Genomic DNA, 22,616 nt, shown 5'->3' on the forward strand with positions numbered 1-22,616 from the left:
GAACTTGCTCTGTAGACCAGGCTGGCCTCGAACTCACAGTGATCCAGCTGCCTCTGCCTCCCTGAGTGCTGGGATTAAAGCCGTGTGCCACACCAGTCCCGGCTGCTTCATGGATTCTTACACTCACCCCAGGATTCCTTCCTCAGTTTCACACCAGCGTATCAGGGTGCCTCTCAGGCCTCTCTCTTCGGATACCCCATGGCATCTCCAATGTTGCATATTCTAGAGGGTTCTACCGGTCCTCCTAGGTTTCTCACATCCAAAATGACACAAACATCTGCTTTTTGCCATCTTCCTCTCCTCACAGTCACTGGATAATAAATAAATAAATAAATAAATAAATAAATAAATAAATAAATAAATAAATGCCTTAGGCTGTCTTGTTCTCTTAAGTCCCATCCATCCCTGCTGCCACGCCCTCCCGCATCTCCCCACCATCGCCACTCTCTGCTCCAGTCTCCCACTCCAACCTCCACCTCTGTAGCTCATGTCATTCTGCTGGGTGCTGAAGTCCCCCATGCTCTCCTTGTTTGGGGCCTCCTACTGTGAAAACACATGTCTCCGCTGTCTAGCCCTGGCTCCCTAGGTCCTTCTGTCCTCACCTAGTTGTTACTTTCCCCAAAGTGTCTCTCCTAAGCTTCCAGGTCTGGGTTTGGTCCCTTCCTGCATACTTTAACTCTGTGTTAGTGCTCAGGCTCCAGGGCCTGAAAGTCTGTATCCCTAACAGCAAAGGGTAAGGTCCCTGACGGCCTAGGGAACTGGGATGGAGCTCGGTGCTAGAGTGCACAGTGAGGACATGGAAGGCAAACAGCTCACCTGAACATATGCCTTTTCAGCCATTCAACTGAACAGGGAACTGTGTGTCTTTGTGCGTGCGTGCACGTGTGCACACACACTTAGGGAGAAAGGCTGTGTTGTCAGAAATATGACACAATGTACTTTTTAAATCATCTTTAAAGAAAAAGAGTGCTGAGCAGGTGGCTCACATCTGTAATTTCAGCACTTGGGAGAAAGAGGAAGAAGCCAAGCCAGAGCCACATAGTGAGATGTTGTCTAAGCCAGAACACAAAACAAAGAAGAAGAAAAGCAGCAAGCATTTGTGAAACATAGACCGAGGGAGGCCCTTCTTCTGACTGATGAAGGAGGGGGAATCAGGATCAGAAAAGGACAGAGTGAAGCCTTTCTATAGGTCCCCTGCCTCTGTCCCTCCCCCAGCCTGGCTCCAGGCATCCGTCAGAGTCAGCCCTCCCTCCGTGAACTTTTGAATGCAAGACCCTAACCGAGGGTGGGCTCACTGAAAGGGGGGGGATAAGCCTCTAACCGCAGCTCCACCCCTGGGCTTCCGGGCCTCCTGCAAGTGTACTGCCGCTGGCTCCGTAAGCAACAGGGAAAGGAGGAGTGGGGGCAGGGGCGGGAGTGTCCCAGATGCTGAACTTGTGCATTGTCATAGAAAGTTCTTTTAAGTTCTAGGGGCTGCTAAAGAAATTCAAAGGAAGAGGTGCTAAAAGAGGCCCGGAAGCTGGGAAGGCTTTTCCAAGAAGGTGGACCTCAAGCTAGTTCACTTACTTATTTATTTAGATTTCTTTTTTCCTTTTTCTCATTAATTAGTTTATTTATTCACTTTACATCCTTATCACAGTCCCCCATCTCCCGGTTCCACCCTCCCACTCTCTTCCCCCTTTCTTCTCTGCCCTTTTTAGAAAAGGGGTATATTAACAGCCTTCTGTAATGCCAGAACATGGGAGGCGAAGGCAGGAGGCTCACTACAAGTTCAAGACAAGCCTGGTTACATAGTAAATCTTAGCCCAAAGCAAAAACAGCAACAGAAGAGCTTAGGAACAGAAGCAGGGAGAGCCTACGGCAGACTAGCAATTTTATTGGTACAAAAAGACGGTGTTTCCCCTTCTGAGATTAGGGGACAGCAATTAGGAAGGACTCCTCAGAAGAGGACTGATTTTTTTTTTTTTCTTTCCAGTAGGCAGGAACACAAAACGGGGAGGGGGGTGTGTGTGCTGAAGGACAGAGCACTCATGTAGATGGAAACCAGCCTTAACTGGATTTGGCAGAGAGCTGTTATGGCCCACTGTCTCCCTTCCCTGAAAGCCAGTGGTCCTGGACACATCAGAAACAATTCCTTTTTCTTTTTCTTTCTTCCTCCCCTCCTCCCTTTGGGGGTGGTTGTTTTCGAGACAGGGTTTCTCTGTGTAGCCTTGATTGTCCTGGACTCACTTTGTAGACCAGGCTGGCCTCGAACTCACAGAGGTTCATCTGCCTCTGCCTCTCAAATACTGGGATTAAAGATATGTGCCACCACCGCCCAGCAACAACTATTTTCTTTTCTCTGCTTCTTTTCTTTCTTTCATTTTTTTTTCAATTAGACAGGGTTTCTCTGTGTAGCCTTTGCTGACCTGAACTCGCTTTGTCTTTTTTAAAACTTTGGTTCTTCAAGACAAGGTTTCTTTGTACAGCTCTAATGTCCTGGAACTCTTTAGACCAGACTAGCCTCAAACTCACAGAGATCAGCCTGTCTCTGCCTCCCTAGTGCTGGGATTCAAGGTGTTCGCCACCATCACCCCACTGGGAGACAATTTCTAAAACAGCCCTGACTCCCATCTGTATCAGTTATTTATCTGTAGCTGTGACCAGACGCCTGACAACTTAAGAAAGGAAGTGCCTAAGGGCAGGGGGCTGTTTGAATCTCCCTCAGAGGGGAAATAGACATCAGAAGTAGGTGAAGAGAGAGAACTGGGTGGGAAAGGGAGTGGGGAAGGGATCAGGTAGCAGGAGAGCAGGGGTGGAAGGTAAGAAGGCTTTTCTCTTTCTTTCTTTCTTTTTTCCTTTTTTCTTCTTGAGACAGGGTTTCTCTATGTAGGCGTGGCTGCCCTGGACTCACTTTGTAGTCCCCGCTGGCCTCAAATTCATATCGATCCACCTGCCTCTGCCTCCCCAAGTGCTGGGTGTGCTAGTGTGCCACCAGCTTCAAGCTGGTTCTTAAAGGCCTTGGAAACTTGGGAGATAAGTGGATGGCTTTCTAGAGGTGGCTCACAGTTGAAGGATGCACAGTCCATCATGGCAGCGAAAGCACGGCAGCAGGAGCATGAGGCAGCTGGTCACAACGCATCTGTACTCAGAGGCAGAGACAGATAAGTGCTGTGGCCTCTCTAGTTCTCCCTCTGGATGGTGTTACCCACACTCAGGGTGGGGTTTCCCTCCTCAGTTAAACCTCTCTGAAAATGTCCTCACAATCATACCTAGAGATGTGACTCCGGGGTACGATAAAGATTAACCATGCACCTACTGAAAGACGGATGCCAGCATGATTACTTCCTTAGTGCTTGCTGATCCCTGTCTTAGTGGCCTGGAACCTGGATGTCACACACTAGAGGTCCTGAGTGCACAGCCTGTAGGTTAGGAGCAGCAGAGTACACGTCAGAGGAAGAGTCAGACAGAAGGGTGAGGGTGGAGTCAAAGATGACTATGAAGCCTTGGGAGCTGGCTAGGGTGTAGATCAGTGGTTCTCAACCTGTGGGTCATTGACTCCTTTGGGGGTTGCATGTCAGATTCCTGCATATTAGGTATTTACATCACAGTTCATAGCAGTAGCAAAATTATAGTTATGAAATAGCAATGAAGTAATTTTATGGTGCGGGGGGGTGGGGGGTGGGTCACCACAACATGAGGAACTGCATTAAAGGGTCTCAGTATTAGGAAGGTTGAGAACCACTGGAGGAGGTAAATAGAAAGGAAGGCCACCTCCAGGTGGGGGGGACCTGCTCAACACAACCATCAAGAAGAGCAATACGTGACAATTCGTGGCAAAGTTCAGGGGCTAAGAGTCATCTTGATGACCTGCCTCAACCTCACCCAGTCCCAAGAAAGAGGCCTGAAACTTAAAGAGAGAAAAGCTGCCTGAGCAAGAAGATGCCTGATCTGGGCGGGGTGCTCTGGGCGGGGTACTCTGTAAAATAATGGAAGCGTAGGAAATGTTACTGGTGGCCCCCGGGATGGTGCTTCCCCTTTGAGATTAATTCCTTTACTGGGATGACGTCTTTTGGAAGCAGATCTCATTCACAGATAGGAGCTAAAGCATGCTAAGGGAAACCGTATTCACAGAGAAAAAAATGGAGGAAGCAAAGATAAGTACTGGGGTAGAGGGATTGGGCTGAACTCTAAACAGACTGGGGAGGTGGGGACGCTGAGGAGTAGTGTGTGGGGGGTGGGGCTGTGAAAACAACTAAGAGGAAATGGTTTAGTGGTATGTGTGTAGGGTCCTGGAGAAAACCAGCCGAACAGGATTATTGGCAATTGCAGCCCATCTCACCCGAGGACCAGTGAAGGGGCAAGAAAGCTGACTGACACTGAGGGTAGTGAGACATCTGGTATATGGGGTTCTGCTCTATGGACTCATGTACACCCATACACATAAAAAATTTTTCCCCAAATGGATAGCTAAAAGTTTTAGGGTCATGGGAGAGGTTTCCAAGTATTTGTTTCTTGGAGCTGCAGAGTGAGCGAGAGGAAAAGGCCACCCCATTGGGGTCCCAGGATCTGTGTTTCTCCTTGTGCAACAGAAAGCTCTTCTCCTCACTCTCTCACCTTCTCTGGGAACAGCAGCAAGGGAAAAAATTTTTACCAAGGTGTGAGTGAGTCCCCCAAAGTTTTATAACAGGCGGTTCGTGACACAAATTGCTACAGAGGAAAAAAGTCACCCTTGGGAAACTTATCTAAGAATATATCATGAGACGGGTTATTTTGGGACTCAAATTACACAGGAGGGCCTAAGAAAATAGACATGCATGGGGCTGAACACAGCTACAATTAATGTTAACTATAAGGTGTCATATCTTTACAGAATGCAGAAAGCGCAGCCCGCAGTGAGGGCTGCGGAGGGTGAGAGGAAGGTGAATTAGAGCCAAGTATCTAGCGGGTTAGAGGGCTGGTCCTCCAGAGGAAGGAGCAGAGAGGCAGCAGGCAGGGACTTGTTAGGGAGGCACAGTTCTCAGAAGACAGCAGTCACCTTGGGCAAGGTGGCCTGTGGAGCTGGAAATGCAATCAGGGTAGATCCCACCTAACTTGGGGGAAACTCCATGCCCAGAAGTAGAGGGGCCAATAGAGTGTTAGAGGCTTTCCCGGGGTGTCCTTTGGTCTAGAGGGACCTAAATTTTTATTTATTTATTTATTTTTGAGACAGGGTCTCTCTGTCCTGGACTCGCTTTGTAGACCAGGCTGGCCTCGAACTCACAGCGATCCGCCTGCCTCTGCCTCTCGAGTGCTGGGATTAAAGGCATGCACCACCACTGCCCGGCTGAGGGACCTAAATTAGATAGCTTAATCTACAGGTACCTAAAGGAAACCAGGGTGTTTATTTGTTTGTATTATTTTGCTTGTTTTATTTTAACTATACAGTAATCTACAGTGTTTAGCTATAGGGTGGGGGTGGAAAGTCTTGGGGGTGAGACCATATGAGTAAGTACCCCAACATTTCCAGTTGGCAGTGATGACCTTGAAAGGGGAGATCTCACTTCTAGAAGCCTCAGTTTATCCACCCATACTGTTTCACCACGAATTCCTTTCACAAATGGCTTTAACAGATTCAGGAAGAGGAGACAAGACACGTTACACAATTGTACATTCTGCCTCCCTACCCACAGCCTCTCTGCCATTATGTCCCCTTGTCACCTACCTTATGAAGATCAGCACTGGGGATAGAATTGGGGGCCTCACACGTACCAGGCAAGTGATCTACCTCTGAGCTATGACCCCAGCTCTTTGTCACTGTGAATATTGGGCATCCATTGGAACTACCTATAGGAGGCACCAGAGAAGCCACCTGTGATGTCCCATTCTTCCTTCTTATTCCCAGTGGCAAGCGTCTTGCCTAGTACTTATTAACCTCGCAAAAATGTAGACTGAATAAGTATGTTTTCAGCATGTAAAAGTGAGCCATCACTAAATAACCAACATGGTTCCCATCAGATGCAGAGAGATTCTTTTTTCCCTAATGTGAACTATTTCTAAACTAGTCTAACCCTCTGTCCAAACCCAAGTCCTATCACATATTTGTACCCCTTGAGTGGGGGAAAATATGTTTTAATCCTTCTACTTCAATGTAAGCCCTGGGTGAGCTTGGTTTGGCTCGAGGTTTCTTCCCCACTTCCCTGTTCCACCTGGAACAGAGGTCAGTAAGGCTTAATAAAGAGTTGGAGAGCTATCTGGCCGACCAACTCAGCTACCATCCAGGCCCAGATCCAGGGCTCTGAATAGACCCACCTCAACATCGACCTCATCTATGAACTGCTGCAGTGCATGAAGGGCCTGTCCGGCAGATCCAAAGGGGCAGGATCTCCATGACCCAGGCCAACAAGAGGATATAAGAGAGGCGTCTCGGTGAGGATCCAGTATTGATAGGGTAGCCAGGGGCCTTGAACCAGACCAACGACTCATTGCAATGAACATTTGCAAGTAAAGACGTGTGAACAAAAGAGCGTGCTGTGTGACACACTGTGGCACACTACAGCTTCCATGACAAGATTTTCCTTTTGTATTTTTTACATCTTTTATTAACCTTTCGTGAGGGTGGGGGTGGGCAGGGGAGGTCACAGGGGCAGAGGGCGGATATGAAGGGGTGGAGAGATGAGTGGGATTGGGGTGCATGATGTGAAATTCACAAAGAAACAATAAAATGTTAAAAAACAAAACAAAACAAACAAAAAACCAGAGCTGGTAAGTGGCTGAGTGGCCTCTAACTCTAAGCACAAAGCTAAGTCCTTAGTAATTGTCTATTGAATGGGTAAACTACCGAACAAGGCGAACACTTTCTCTACTCTTTTTCTCATCTCTTCAACCAAGGCAGCACAACACCCTGAGGACGGGGTAGGCCTTGAAGTTCACCAGTCTGGTTTGAATTCTGGCTCTCCTCTTTACTAGTTGTAAAGAGCTGAGGCGAGCTCTAAACTTCTCTGTGTGTTAATTAACCGACATGGAGAATGAGCAAGGAGTTTTCTGATAGGATTTGCGGTGCATTTGAAGGAGGCATCAAAGGCTTAGCATGGGCCCTGGCATAGCTATTGCTGCTGTGTTGTCTCGACCCTCAGCTGTAGCTATAGCATAGAGCCTACCATAGTCATGTCCCAGACAGATGAGGCAGTTCACCTATAACCTATTCAGTCTGGAGGCTGAGTCAGGAGGATCTTGGGTTCAAGGCCAGCTAGGGTCAGATAGCAAAGCCCTGGCTCAAATAAGTAACAAGTTGAGGTTTCCTTGGTGTGGGCCCAGTGCCTCTCTCTCTGTCTCTCTCTCCACTCCCCCCTCTCTCTCTAGTCTCCTCTTCCCAGGCTCTCAGACTCCCTTGCTTGGGCAGCCGCTGTGTGCCAGACCTTCTGCAAAGCACTGCGTTTCCACCACCTCGCTCGCCTTCTCCAAGAATCTTTCCTTCTAGGGCTTCTTGCCCAGTGTTCAATAATTGTTAACACTTGCCCAGTATTAAATAAATCAGTATTTAACTAAGGATGAAGCCAAGGCAAGGAGAACTCACTTTCCCAGGGACACACAGCGACTATCAGGCAAGCTGAATTTCGTTCATGCTCTCATTCATTCAGCCCTGAAATGCTAACCCCTCAAGAAACCCCACCTGTCAGTCAGCCCGGGACTTTTTAGAATTGCAGAGCCTCTGGCCTCCCCTAAGACCTACTGAATCCAAACCTGTATTTTAACCAACCAGACACTTCTTGCCCAGGTGACTGTCCGGCCCTCTAAAGTCTTGGAGCATCACTACAAATCACTTTCTGCCAAAGTACTCAGTACATCTTGTTTAACCCCCAGGTCATGAAAGGTCAACCTCTTTACCATGTGGCTCCAGTGCGGAGCGGGCTGCTCTTTTGTGCAGCTGATCTCTGTTACAATTACAGCCCCTCCTCCAACATGTCCCGTGGCTGTAGCATTGAGCTTCCTGGTGTTCCTTTTTCCACCAAGCTGTACAGTTTGTATTTCCTTTTGTCACTGTAGACTTGCGTTAAGTGTTACCGGTAACAACCATTCCACAGACTCGACATTATGGTACCTTGAAATTTCTTCTGCCACATGCTGGAGAGATGGCTCAGTGGTTAAGAACACTGCTTTCTCTTCCAGGGATGTGAACCTAGCTCCCACATGGCAGCTCACAACTGTCTATCATTCCAGTTACAGAGGTCCAATATCTTCTCCTGGCCTCTAAGGGCACTTCATGTACATGGTACATAAGACATACCATACAGACAAAACAGCCATACCCACAAAATAAGAAGATAATTTTAAAAATATTTTAAAGCAATTTAAGTGAACTAGCCGGTCTATTACTTTAAAATTTAGGCTCAGGCAAGTTCTTATGACTTGGGCAGAAGGCAGCCAGATGCTCTGCCAAAATACATAAATGGCCTGTAGCTCATTGCTAATGTTCCCACCTGAAATCGCTTGAGCCGGGGCTCTACCATCCTTGTTAGTATCAGCTCTGCTGTCTTCCATGTTCCTACACAACAGACTTGACCTCTGCTCACAGCATTCAACTGCTTTTCTTGTCCAAGGCTCCCACGTCTTCCACATTTCTCCAAAGCTCAGGAAGGCCAGCTTCTTTCCAGCTATAGCCCACTGTCAATACCAACTAATACAGATTAGTTCCTTTTCCGGTTTTGTTTGTTTGTTTGTTTTGTTTTTTATAAAATGCCACAACAAGGCAATCTATAGAAGAAAGAGTTCATTTGTGCTTACCAGTCCAGAGGGATAAGAATCCACTGCGTCAGGGACACATAGCAACATGTAACAGGCCAGGCAGCCTGAGCAGGAAGCTGCAATGACAAAGCAGAGAACCAACTGGAAGCTGGGAGAGACCATGGGAACTCCAAGCCCACTCCCAGCAATGTACTTTCTCCAGCAAAGCTCTTCATGGTTAGCATGAGACATCCCCCATAGTCTTGGGCACTTGAAGACTGGGCCAGCAGTCGGTGCTGTTCGAGAGAGGCTTAGGAGGTGTGGCCTTGCTGGAGGAAAGATGTCCCTCCCTTGGGGCAAGCTTTGTAAATTTAAAGACTGGTGTCATTTGATTTTAAGCTTGCTTTCTGTTTCCTGTTTTCAGCTTCCTGCTCCTGCCATGATGGACACTAACCCTCTGGAAGCACAAGCTCAAATGAACTCTATAGGTTGTTTTGGTCATAGTGTTTAACACAGCAATAGAAGAGTAACACTGTATCACACCTTCCAAGCCTCCCCAGGGAGCGCCACCAGTCGAGGACCAGGTGTTTGACCATACCTATAAGGGCCATTTCTCATTCAAACAACCACAGCAGCCCAAGACTTGCCTTCAGTTCATAGCAATCCTCCCGCCTCAGCCTCCCAACAGCTGAGAATACAGGCATGAGCCACCATACCCAGATCCCTGGTTCGTTTTCTTAAGAAATACACTCTGATCTTGGCATGGGAGGTGGAGGAAGGAGGATCAGGAATGTTAAGTCAAATCTCCTCTACTTACAATGCATTTGCGGCCCGGGGATGAGACTCTGTCTCATAAAATAAAATTCAGTGAGCATGAATTGTGCCAGGTGCATAGTAAGTAAATGCTGAGTTACATGATTGCCTTTTTCTTGTAGGAGTTGTTTGCTTTTTGAAACATGGCTTTATTATGTTGCCCAGGCTGGCTTCAAGCTTACCTTCCTCCTACCTCAACTTCTCCGGTGCTGGGGTGACAGGTCAATGGCATCTGGCTTGACTGCGTTTATTAAAGCATCCTTGGTACACCCATGTTGTCCTCCTCAGCTGTGTTTCCTTGACTGTCGGTACCTCCTTTCCTCTGCTTCAAGCTCCTCTGGATTCCCTAAGCAGAGGGCCTGGCATTTCACAGGGCCTCCAAAGCAAGCAAATGCTCTCCCAACTGAAGGTAGACTATGCCTATAGCACACTTAGAATGGAGCGTTACCAGGAGCAAAACCTTCTGAATCTCAAGAGTGGAAAGGAACATGTGAGGTGACAGTCTTTGGGCTGACCGATGATGTCAGCAGTGACTATTAGCACAAACTCCGCAATCTATTTTTTTTTTAATTAAAATTATTTTATTTTATGCATATGGATGTTTTTTCCTGCATTGACGTCTGTGCACCGCACGCATACCAGGTGCCCGCAGAGTACAGAAGAGTGTCAGATACCCTAGGACTGGAGCTATTGACAGTTGTGTGCCAGCCATCATCTAGGTGCTGGAAATTAAACCCAGGTACTCTGGGAATGCAGCCAGTGCTCTTAACCATCTCTCCAGTGTCTGCAGACAATATAATCACTCGTTTTCCCAAACCTTCAGTGGGGCTCTAGGGCGTAGATCAGTGAAAGAGCTCTTGCCTAATCTGCCAAAACCCTGAGTTTTATCCCAAGCACAGAGGGCAGCGAGGAGGGAGGAGGGAGAGGGAAAAAGGGAGAGAGAGAAAAAAGAGAAACAGAGAGAGGAAGGAGGGAGGTGGAGGGTGGGAGGTGTGGGAGGGGAGGTGGAGGATGGGAGGTAGGGGGGGAGGTGGGAGGGAGCCAGGGAGCGATAAAGCGCCTTCGAAATGGTCACTGATTCCTCCCCACACATATCCTAGATTAAAACAAGGTTCCCCAATAACCTGTGAACAGAAAGAACAAAGGAGACCACATGTAGGGGAAGGACCTCCTACACCGCAGAGAGCCTAGTGGTTCCCCCGCCTTAGCCTCTCCTTTCTCCGGAGATACAGAAAAGCGCTTATTTCTAGGCCTCAATTTCCTCGTTTGTGAAATGAGGGGGTTGGACTCATTTCTAAAGCTCCTTCCAGCTCCAAGTCGCTGTGCTACAAAATGAGAGAAATGTGAACCTTTGGTTGCTATGATCTGAAAATATTTTGAACGTGGAGAATCAAAATTGTACAGCAGCACACGAACAAAATAATATGATAATGACTAAGAAGATTGTATTTAATCCAATGGGAACCGGCAGATCCTCCGGTGGTGGTGTGCGCGTGGCTGTGCTCAGCTTCCTTCCTTGAGCTCAAACATATATTTTGAATCGCTAATATAGTAATCAGGCCTCTGGCAGCCTATCAGGCCCAAACACACGCACTCACCACTTCAAATTAAAACGAGGGGCAAATTCACTGCCGCCTGCTTACATCTTTTCTGTTTGGGTGGTTCTTTTAGGAGGAAAAAAAAAAATTGTAGTGACTGTGTTGAACTGACAGCCCCCGGAGGCCTCTCATCTCAGAATTGGGACGCCTGGGCGGGAAAACAAGGGATTTCATTACCATCTTTGTTTTCCCACACCAACTGCCCTCTATACAGTCCGCAAGATCTAGCCCAACAGCATACACATTAGGATCCCGAAGGCCAGAGGGGTCAGATTGCTAAACCCCGCCGGCGTCCGGACCGGAACATGCGCTCTGGGCCCTGGGCGAGGGAAGATGAGGTTGAACCCGCCGGGCTGAATCCGGAGGGTGCTGGATGCCTAAAGGGTCAAATCGCCGACCTTTCTTGCACCGATGGGTCGCAGCTGGGAGGCGGGCGTGGCTCAAAGGCCGCAAGTGGCTTTGACTACTGCTCAGCTCCAAGTTCACTTCCACTCTGAGGCTCCACACCCCAGCAGGGCTAGATGGCCCGTTGCCGCACGGCGTCGGGTAGGGCAACCGCCGAGGTTCCCGCACTCCCTGCAGAAGTGGCTGTCCCTACGCCCGACGGCCGCGCCCGCACCGGGGTCCGCGCCGATTGGCCAACTGGCGATCGCTGGGCGGGACGGGGCGGGCCTCACGGCCAGGTGAGGCGCCCCGCCCTTTGGCCGCTCCAGGTGCAGCGGTGGGGACTGCAGGGTCCAAGCCTGGGGCCCCAGGACAGGGCTAGGGCGCCATGGCCGAGTCCCAGCTGAGCTGCCTGGACGAGGCGCACGTGAACGAGAGGGTGACCGAGGCGCAGGCCGCCTTCTACTACTGCGAGCCGCGGCGGGCCGCTCTGGAGGCGCTGCTGGGTGGAGGCGAGCAGGCCTACCAAGAATGGGTCAAGAAGGAGCGGCTGCGGGACTTCCTCTCCAGCCAGGAGCGCCAAGCCCTCTGCGCCGCCTGGAGCCCCTACGAGGAGGCCGTTTCCAACACCCGTACCAAGGTCAAGGCCAAGACCCCAGCCGAGCCCACCGAGTCCCTGGCCTACTGGCCAGACCGCTCGGACACCGAAGTGCCCCCGCTGGACCTAGGGTGGACGGACTCCAGCTTCTACCGAGGCGTGAGCCGTGTCACGCTCTTCACCCACCCGCCCAAAGAAGAGAAGGCGCCGCACCTGAAGCAGGTGGTCAGACAGATGATCCAGCAGGCCCAGAAGGTAGGCCTCGGCCCTAATCCTGCACCAATGGGCCCTTCTCCCCCGCTCTCCCCCGCCCCTCCGCCCCAAACTGCTCTCACTGCCTGGCCACTCTCTCCACCCAATGGGAAATGGTCCCCAGTTCGCCCTCACCTCGTAGAGCTGTGGTAAGACCTTTTGAAAGATGGATGTGAACCGTTTGTGGCAAATCACAAAATGCTGGGCTGTCTTACTGCCTTGTCCAGAGGCGTTGGCGTTGTGTTTGTGTACCTCTGTCACACGCATTATCCTTGGGCAGGGTGAAGGTTGTGAGGCCCTGAGCCAAACTGGGCTTGATCTTGACCTATGCCGGGGATTTACTTGGCCGTTTCTCTGTTTGATCGTGTAGTGGGGTGGTTGGTGATGACCTCCCTTACACCCTCCACACCAGGTGAGCTTTTCCTAGGAGTCTCTCTCCCCCCAAAACAGCCCGGCTTTCCCATTCCCACCCTCTCCTGGGCTTGGTACTAGAGCCCACGAAGGCTCAAATGAATGAAGGAAGCTATTTTGAGCTCTAGCTGTGGCATGGCCCAATGCTGGATGCTCCCACAAGGCACTGGGCTCAGGCGCTCAGGAAGAGGCTCCTACTTAGCCCATCTGCTCTGCCTGGGTGTTGAGAGAAGGTGTTTCCAAGGAGCCTGGTTAGCACACCAGTTAGACAGCTGGTTGTGGGGTAAGTGAGAGACTAATCTTCCTCTGTGCCCTTTGTACCTGGGTCGTTTCCAGATAAAACGTGGGCTACTGAAGGTAGTCAGGCTTGGCCCAATGCTTCCACTCCCTGAAGCCGTGTAGTCAACCCTCCACTGGGATGTATTAAGCAGCTCCAACTGAATATGCAACCAGAGGCTTGGGTCCACTGTTTTTACTCAGCTTCATGAGTGTAATTACAGCCATCTTTACCCTGGAGGGCAAACAGGAGAAAAGATGCTAGGAAGGGCAGTGAGGGGCTCGTCTCCCTGGGAGGTGTGACCTAGGCTGTGGCCAGAGAAGTTAACTTTTCACTGTCCTTTCTTCCACCTTCCCTCTAGAATAATTGTCCTTTGTCTGCTAAGCTCTCTTTGTGTACTGCACACTGCTGAAGAAAAAAAGCTAAACACAAAAAAGAGAGGAAACGGAAGTGGGTGGCAGTGCTGGGCAGTGGACTGTAGCTGGGGTCAAGGGTCAAGACTGATGTAATATTCTGTAATAGTCACTAAATCTTGATGTATTTCATGCCTATGGCATGTCACCCACCGTGTTAATAACATTCTCATTTGCTTTAAAAATTGCATTTATTATTTTTGTGTGTGTGTGGTGTGTGTATAGGTCAGAGGAAAACTTGCAGGAATCTGTCTCTCCTTCCTCTCTGTGGGAGATGAGTTGTAGGTATGGAATGGCAGAGAGAAAAAAAAAAATGGGATGGGCAATCTCTCAGTTAGAGCAGGAAGTGAGAGATTTCTTTTGCTTCAAAATGCAAAGCAGTTTGATTGTTGGGAGCTGAGCCGCTTAGTAGGCTTGTACACAGTGCCCTCTTGTACAGTAAGGAAACTGAGGCACAGAGCAAGGCTAGCACGCAGGTTGTCAGGTTTGGGGGCAAACGCCTTTACTGCCTGCTTAAGCCTCCTCACATTCTGGCCCCTTGTTTTTCACAGCCCCTAGGTGAGACAGATGGTTCCCTTATCTTTGCAGAAGGAGAAATCAAGATGAGGGACAGTTAAGTTACATGCCAAACTTAGTACACAGCTGAGCCTGAACCCAAAGGCCAGTGCCCTTGCTCTGAGCTGCTTACTGTACTACCCTGCCCACTGCCCTTGGCCATGGTGGGACGGGATTCTGCAAGGAGTTGCAATGGATCCAGTGGGCTCAACAAGCTGTGGTGTCCATCGTGTGCTCCTGTTAGAAGGCAGACTCCAGGCTCCACTGAGGCTTCTGTGACCGGTCTGTCCTATAGTGTGGGGTTTTCGTAACTCTTTAGATAAATATTTAACAGAACCAGTATTATATGTGTAGATGGGCCTGATATGTATTCCCAGAATGTGCACTGTCTGCCAGGCACTAGCCATAAAGATCCAAGCCTTGGACTCTGCCCTCCAAGACTTTGCTTAAGTGCTGAGACTCTGCTAGGAGGAAAAAGGAGTTTGAGGCTGAGCCTGGGAAGGCTCCCTGTAGGAGGTGGGTTGCAGGATTGGAGGGGGAGAATGAGGAAAAAACTGGCATGGAAATCTCTCAGTTAGAGACAATCTCTCAGTTAGAGACAATCTCTCAGTTAGAGACAATCTCTCAGTTAGAGACGACTGAGCCGGAAGTGAGAGATTTCTTTTGCCTCAAGATGCAAAGAAGTTGTATTGGAGGGAGCTGAGTGCTCTGTGAGTCTTGGTAGGGGGTGTGGGTACCCTCTTTTACAGGTAAGGAAACTGAGGCACAGAGCAGGAAACAAGTTTTCCCCAAAGGTTATTTGTGTCGTTATAAGTACCCTGTAGTCCAAACACAGCTAACCTGACCACTGCCTGGCCCTGCCTCGTGCTTATCCAAATGGCAAGCATATTTCCTTGGCAATCAAATTGGATTCTCCTCCCTGTTCAGCCTGAGGGAGGGAGATTCCCTTGTTAGGCTGAGAGATGGTTTATGTGCTAAGAGTCCATGGCCTTGGAGGGAGGGCGGCCCACCTGGGTGCTGGGGGATACTGGCTTGTATTTCAATTAATCCTCAGAATCATCTCATGAGAAGCCACAGAAGGAACTCTTCCATTCCAGGGAAGAGAAAGGGAAACAGAAAAAGGAGCCTTCTTAGGCTTGAAAACACAAGTTTACCTTTAATCCTAGCACTCAGGAAGCAGAGGCAGGTGGATCTCTGAGTTTGAGGCCAGCGTGGTCTACAGAGTGAGTTCCAAGACAGCCAGGGCTATACAGAGAAACCTTATCTCAAAAAAACCAAAACCAAAATAACAAACAACAACAACAAAAAAAAAAAAAAAAAAAAAAAAAGAGGAAGAGAAGGAAAGAAAGAAAACACAATTATGGCTTTGGGAGGAATGCCCACAGCAAGCATACAGGTCAGTATGGTGGTGCCTCCTGTGCATGGGAGAAAAGCCTCTAAGGACTTAAATGAACTAACTGCTTTCTGGGCCTCTGCAAATGGTGGAAACGCTCCGCTAAGCTGCTCTGGTACCCGACATTCAAAGATCCAGCTGTGTTTGCTTGTGGGGTGGGGTTTTCTGTTGTTTTTCTACCTTGAGAGAGATCTGCTTATTTTAGTGTCGTTAACAATTTCCTTTGTCTTCTTAAACTCCAAGCCTTTTAGAAACCCTGGCCTGTGGCACGCTAACAAGGAGGGCAAGGGCAAGCTGCTGCCCCCTGGGAAAGCTGGGAAACCAGAGTAAGAAGAACAAGCAACCTCAACCCATTGGGCTGGCCGGCCACTCGGAAGGTCCTGCATCCCTCCGCGCCAGGCGTGCATTAATGGAAGAGATAGATGAGACACACCCCCACACTTAAGTAGCCTAATCATCTGCCAATCCATCCTTATAATTCAGTATGACAAATGCTAGAGAGAAGGAGTGGCCAGAGAGACACTAGGCCCACCCCTAGGCCAGGTTAGGAAAGGCTCTTTGAAGCTGTCTGAACATCTGATCCAGCAGGTAGGGTGAGATGGCACCAAGCCTATGCCTGTCCTTATGACTGATGGCATCCATTTGAATCCTGACTCCTGTACCCCCCAGCCCCACATTCTAAATGTACCAGCTACTCTTCCCACTTCTCCATGAACTGTTTGGTTTCCTTGGCACTGTAGGGCAGGCCATTGTCCTCAGGTCACTGAGGAAACCTAATGTTCAAAAGAGTGAAGTAACATTTTTAGACTAAGGCCAAAGAGATTTAGAGAGAGGCCCCAAAGCACAGGGTATGGTAGATGCAGCACCGTTGGCCAGACATCTGGGCAGGTGGTGGGAGGCAAGGGTGAACAGACAGCTGGGATGCAGTGCCCAAGGGATATGGCAAGGTCTTAGAGTCACCAAGAGACCTGGATTTTCAGGTGGTAGACTTTTCCCATGACCATCAGTCTCCAGCCACATTAAGCAAATAGTACCAAGTTGAGTACCTTCTCTGCACCAGGTACTGGGCTAGCCAGTGACATACAGAGAAGTAGATGTCACTTTGTCAGAAGGGAGTGGGTGTTTACTGGCTTCGGGAGATGACTGTGGTTAAGGCACTTGCCAGGCAAGTAGGAGGAACAGAGTTCAAATGCCCAGAACCCATGTAAATGCTGGGTGGCTGTGGTGGCCTCTGTGTAATTTCAACCAAAAGTAGAGAGAGACAGGTGATCCCCAGAACAAACTGTTTAGCAAGGACCGGCGTTTGACAAGCTCGGAGTTCAATTGAGAGACCTTGCCTCAAAGAATTAAGGTGGAAGAGCTGTCAAGGATGATTCCCAACATCACATACACCCCCACCCACCCACACATACGTGTGCTAATATACATGCACATTACATACGTGTGAAAACTGGAAAAGGGGAAAACAAAGACTTCCATAATGTTTTAAGATCTTACTGGTTTATAAAATTGTAGAGTCAGACAGTATGCTTACTTGTACCTTACCCGACACTGGTCCGGTTCCTAGCTCCCTTTGTCTCATCCTCAGCAGGGCAATTGATTAGGATACTCTGAGCCCTGTGTCCCTGCTCCCCTTTTTCCTGCCTTTCAAAACAACCAGGTCCTCCCTATTGTAGCTCAGGTCAGCCTGGAATTTACTACATACTACAAGCTGGCCTCCAACCTGCAATGAATCTTCCACATCAGCCTCCTAAGTATAGGCATGTGCCACCGTGCCCCAGCTTGAGCTGCTCTTAGAAGCTGGTTTAAATATACAGAGCCAGAGACAGGCCCTGCACAGCCCAGGGATCTGCAGGTCCCACATACTGTCCCTCTCTCAGCTCTTCTGCCCTCCCACAAGTGTCGGTTCTACATGAGCTTGCTTTCAGACACACAGGCCATTCTGGGGTCCTTGTCCCATGATGACTGGTAGCTAGTGGCCCCGCTGCAGTTCCAGCTCCAGCCCCACAGGCCTCTGGCTCTTGCCCAGGCTTGTCTGGGCTTCCTCTGAAATCTCTGGGCACTTTGGCTGTGGAGTTCTAAGTTGGTCTTTCAGCTCCTTGAGTAATGGAGACCCAGCTCCCATGACAGTGCCAGAAGCCAGGAGTTGAAGGGTCTTTGCAACTGTCTCCACCCAGTCATCCTCTTCCGAGCTGCACTCCTTTAGACAAATCTCTTCCCGCTTTAGTTTGCCGACCAAGAAAACAGATAGAACAAGGTCTAGGTTTCTAGCTGCTTTATAAAGGGAGGGGTCAGCTGGGCGTGGTGGTGCACGCCTTTAATCCCAGCACTCGAGAGGCAGAAACAGGAGGATGGCTGTGAGTTCGAGGCTAGCCTGGTCTACAAAGCGAGTCTAGGACAGCCAAGGCTACACAGAGAGACCCTGTCTTAAAAAACAAAAAACCAAAACGAAACAACAACAACAACAACAAAAAACCCAAAAAAGAAAAGGAAGGGTTGTCCATGGAAGCTATGGTTACCAGAAGCAGAAATGCTGACTGTCCTGATAAATAGCTGCTTCTTTCTCTGAGCAGGAGAGGGGGCTGCACTTAGAGTTGGGAGACTCAGGCCAGAGGCTCTGGCCAGCTGTGTTTCTTTTTCCTTATAGGGAGCTACTCAGTCCCCCCCCCAACCCCCCAGAAGCTACTCCTGGCTTCTAGCACTGTCATGGGAGCTGGGTCTCCATTGCTCAAGGTCCCAGCTCCCAGGAGCTACTCAGTTCCGTTCACCTGCTGGCCTTGCTATGATGGAGGTAAGGGAAGTTGGCTGTTTGCCTATGCCAGCCAAACCCTTAGGCTGGGATCCCTTTGGACTCTGCTATGAGTAGGAAGGAATAAGACGGAAAAGCACAGAAACCCCCACCCCACGCCCTTTCCTGAACTGGGAAAGGAAGGTGCGCTTGAGGATGGTCCCCTGGAAGGGCCTGACTACCTGCATGGGCTCAGCCAGAGTTTAGAAGGAGTCCCTAGATCCTTTGACGGTAGAGACCTTCAGATTCCAGGGAGAGGAGTCACTAGCCAGGAGTGAGCTAGGCTGCTGAGCTGATTGTAGCTTTGAAACCTTTTTTTTTTTTTAATGGGGGGTGGGGTGGGAGGGGGTGTCTTTGAAACCCTACACTATGGGTTCCTGACATGTTGACAGTGGTATGTACTCTTCCACTAGTCCCAGAGTAGAACACAGGACGTGGGGCCTTGGTAAGCCTCTTCGTGACCTCTGGGATTTGTGGTTGTAAAGCTGGGTCTATTGGGCAGAGATCTCAGATGGTCCAAGCCCTTGACCAGAGAAAGGCATCCAGAGCTGGGAGCCAGGCTTGGCAGAATCCTCATTCTTGCTCACGCTGCTGTCTCTTTCTTTTCCTTGCTTTTCTGGTTATCCCTGGGCAACTTATTCCACTTAGCTGGGCCTCTGTTTCTGCATCTGGAACTTGGAGGGTGATTCTTGCTGCGTTGTTTACAAGATTGTGCTAAGAATCATGAGGACTGTGCCTTGAAAAGAGTGAGTAATACTGGCAGACAGAAGAATTTCTGTGAAGCAAGGTTAAAGCTGCTGAGAAAGGAGAGGGCCTGTTTCCTTTAGCTAATCCTGAGGCTCCTGGGAAGCATGAGGTCCTAAGACTTAGAAAAGGCTGACTGAAATTCCACCCAGACTAGGGTCACAGCTGTGTCCTTGGGCAAATGTGTGCTGTTCTTGAGAGTTGTTCTTTGGAACCATCTCTTCTCTCTGAAATTTCCAGAAACCTTCAGAATGTCTTTGTCATCAGTCGTCTTTGCCAGTCCGGCCCTGGAGGCTTGTGAACTGTCTTTGGAGGCAGACAAGTCCATGACTGTTAGCTGCCCTGATCTGGGCTGAGTCAGGGCGAGAAGGCAGTGTTGGGGCAAGTAACACAGGCATGGGGGGGGGGGGTGTGGGTAGATTTTTCTATATTGTTCTCTTCAGGGCCATAGCCCCTGGACTTGTGTTTTTCCTAAAAGGCAAGGACCCTTTTAGGGATTCCCATACTAACATCCCTCTCTCTCTACCTTCTCAGCCCTTAGGCCGCTGCCTCCCTTAGGCTGGCTGCATGCCAGGCCTGCCTCCCTCATAGAGTATACAAAGCAGAGGCTGTTCTGGGGCTAGCTGCCAAATCTGAGCTGGGAGGGAGCAGGGCAGAAACAGAGGTCTTGCAGGGATGCCTGCCTGCTCTGGTTCCTGGCACTGACTGGCACATCCTAGTTACCCCCGCACCACCCTCAACCCCACTCCCACCACGCACCCTCACCCACCCCCAGGTGCTCTGAGCAGCCAGCCTAAGCCAGAGCTCCTGCTTTCTCCGGCTTTCCCTTTCCTTCTCTGAACTCCATGGAGTCAGCGCTTGTTAATGATACCAGAATCTTAGCCCTGGAAGAGAGCCGATGGCTTTCTAATGATTAGCGTCTCTGGCCCAGCTTCCTGATGATCTGTACTCTCATCCTGGATACAGTTTGTAAGCTGGTCATCATTGTGCTGGGCACGTGGGAGGCTCTGGATAAGTGTTCTCTCTCTCATTCTCTCATATTCCCCCCCCCCCACCCCCGTCAAGTGATGAGTTGGGAAGTGGTGGTGGGCTGGAGGGAGAGACCAGTACGCTTCCTTCCTGTGGCTCCTGTCTTAGAGGGCAGACTGTGTAAGACCTTAACTTCTCCTCCCAAGGGGTTTTCAAACTGCCCAGACAATCCCCTTATTCACACCGTCACTCAGCGTGTCTTACTGAGAAGGTGTTATGTGCCAGGTACCAGAAATCGACAGATGAGTTAAATGTGAGCCTTACCTAGATCACATGGGTGAAGCAAAAAAGGAATTACTTTTCAGTACAGTGAGGAGTGGGATATGGTGTGGATAACTATTATTTTTTTGGGTACTTAAGCTCGATATTTGGTTTTTGTAATGGTGAAGATGCAAGCCAGGGCTGTGTTTGGGCTGAGGAAGCATTTTGTTCACCAAACTACATCTCCGGCCCCCAACAGCCCTGTGTGATACCAGTCTGGCAATCTAGCATTTTACAGACCAGGGAACGGAGGGTCAGAGAGGATGAAGTCACACCTTTGGTCATTAGTGGAGCTGATCGGTAATTGAGATGGGGCTGAGGTCCAAGCTTGCATGGGCTGGGTGGTGGTGGTGCACGCCTTTAATCCCAGCACTCGGGAGGCAGAGGCAGGATCGCTGTGAGTTCGAGACCAGCCTGGTCTACAAAGCGAGTCCAGGACAGCCAAGGCTACACAGAGAAACCCTGTCTCGAAAAACAAAACAAAACAAAAGAACAAAAAAAGCTTACATGAGAATGCTTCCTACAAAACGATGGCTAAGTCAGCTGTTTGCACAGGGCAGGGCAGGCTGTGTGTGAGCTGAGCGTGAAGCTGAAGGCCTGAGCACTGTGAGCTCACAATTCCCCTTCCCCAAATGTATGGCCTGCATACCTTCACCCGCCAGTCCCTCCCTGAGCCTACACCTCTTTTTTTTTTTCCAGTTAGGCATCTCTCTGCACACACACCCCACCTCTTTGGGGGAAGCCCTCCCAAGGCCACATCACCTGACAATGGCCTCAAATCACTCCTCAGAACCTTCCAGGCAAGCTGCCAACCTCTTGACCCACTCTGACAGGTCCATCAGGAAACACCTGGTGAGGCGTTTCTTGAGACCTGCCTTGCTCTGCAGTGTCTAGCATAGGGCTCTGGGTACAAGGACATACCCAAACTAGTGGATGATTCAAAAACTCGTTTGTGTATCTTCATTGGATTTTTTTTTTTTTTTAGTAGCTGATTTATCTTCTAATTATGTTTGGCTTTAAGCTAATGTTAAAACGAGCTTGCATTAGATAATTTTCACTAATTAACACCAACTTAGTGCAGGGGAAGTCATCCCAGAAGCATGCCTTGGGGCAGAGGAAAGCTGGCCTAGGATCTTAAAAAGAACTGCTGGCCTTACTCCCCAGCAGGTCATGCCTGCTTCTCGGTGGTTGGATGAGTTGATCCTGATCATGTGTGTATATATGTCAGTCAAGAGCCGGCTTGGATCAAGTCTCCCTTGTATGTCCCCTTCAGTCAGCCTATGTCAGTACAGATGTCACAGGGTCAGACCAGCAGGAAGTGAGCTCCAGCATGCAGCAGTGAGCCCTGCCCTGCAGGATCAGAGACAGGCCTCTGAACTGAGGCTGAGGAGTCTGGAGAGGAAGTGGCCTACCTGGGCACAGTTGGCTTCCAGTGGCTGCCAGTGCAACCAGGGAGGGAGCCTCCTGTTTAATGATGTCTAATTAGTGAGCCCAAAACAATGTAACGTGACTCCAGACAGCTGGGAAGCTGAGGCTGAGAAAGCTCAGAGGTCCCATTGGTGCAGTGGGGGGCAGCCTGGCAGCCACACAGGGAACAGGACCTTGTTGAAAGCCTGGCTTTGGTTCTGCCTTCTTGGTGGGCAGGTCCAAACCACGTCATCCTCTCTGGAGGGAATCCCCTGTGTGGAGGCACCTGCTTAGCACATTTGCTGTGTGCACATTGGAGACCTCAGCATGGGCCTAGCAGGCCTGAGCATAGGCCTGAGCTGACAGGCATCCTAGGGAGGCTGCATTCTGCACTGGACACTAGAGACAGAGAATGATCCTGGAACAGCCTCTATGAGGGCGAAACTCAGACCCGGATGGAGATAGAGCAGTACTGCCACCACACGGACGGGGTGCTGATAGCGGGAGTTGAGGTGTAAGGCCCCTAGCCTGCTCAAGTGTTTGGAGAGCAGAATCATCCCTGTGAACTCATTGTCAGGGGGAAAGCAGAAGAATAAGTTTCAGGTCCAGGGAAGGTGGCACACCTTCAGCCAGTCTGAGGGGCTGTGGCTTGCTTCTGTAGGCAGTTGGGAGCCATGGAGCGTTTGGGTAGAGGCACGGCATACCTAGGTTATGTTATGGGAGCCATATGCAGGAGGGGAGCTGTATCCAGTTAGTCAACGCTGAGAACTACTTGTGCCAGACCCCATCAAGGAGGAAGGATAGGAGGGCACCCTTTGGGGGCATTTCTGTCCAGATATTATTGCATCTATTTTTCTCATGACCACGAAATTGCCACATTTTCCAGATTGACATCAGAGAAATCAAGCCGCTTATCTCTGTCTCACGGCCGTTGTGGAATTCCCAATTCCAAAGTCTGACTATACTTTTGGACTGTGGAGATGTAAGCCAGGGTGGAAGGAAGCAAAAGAG

The 22,616-nt window shown here is 49.7% G+C and overlaps 1 protein-coding gene across 1 annotated transcript in view; it reads left to right on the forward strand.

Moving 5' to 3' along the window:
- The first annotated feature begins 11,775 nt into the window (after positions 1-11,775).
- Fam83f (family with sequence similarity 83 member F) overlaps positions 11,776-22,616 on the forward strand; it is a 29,518-nt gene continuing 18,677 nt past the window's right edge. Inside the window, exon 1 of the mRNA XM_051160027.1 lies at positions 11,776-12,330. Within this exon, the coding sequence (XP_051015984.1) occupies positions 11,866-12,330 (465 nt within the window). The 5' untranslated portion in view covers positions 11,776-11,865. The remainder of the gene's footprint in view (positions 12,331-22,616) is intronic.

Source organism: Acomys russatus, chromosome 17 (assembly GCF_903995435.1).
Source record: "Acomys russatus chromosome 17, mAcoRus1.1, whole genome shotgun sequence".
NCBI classification, from domain to species: Eukaryota; Metazoa; Chordata; class Mammalia; order Rodentia; family Muridae; genus Acomys; species Acomys russatus.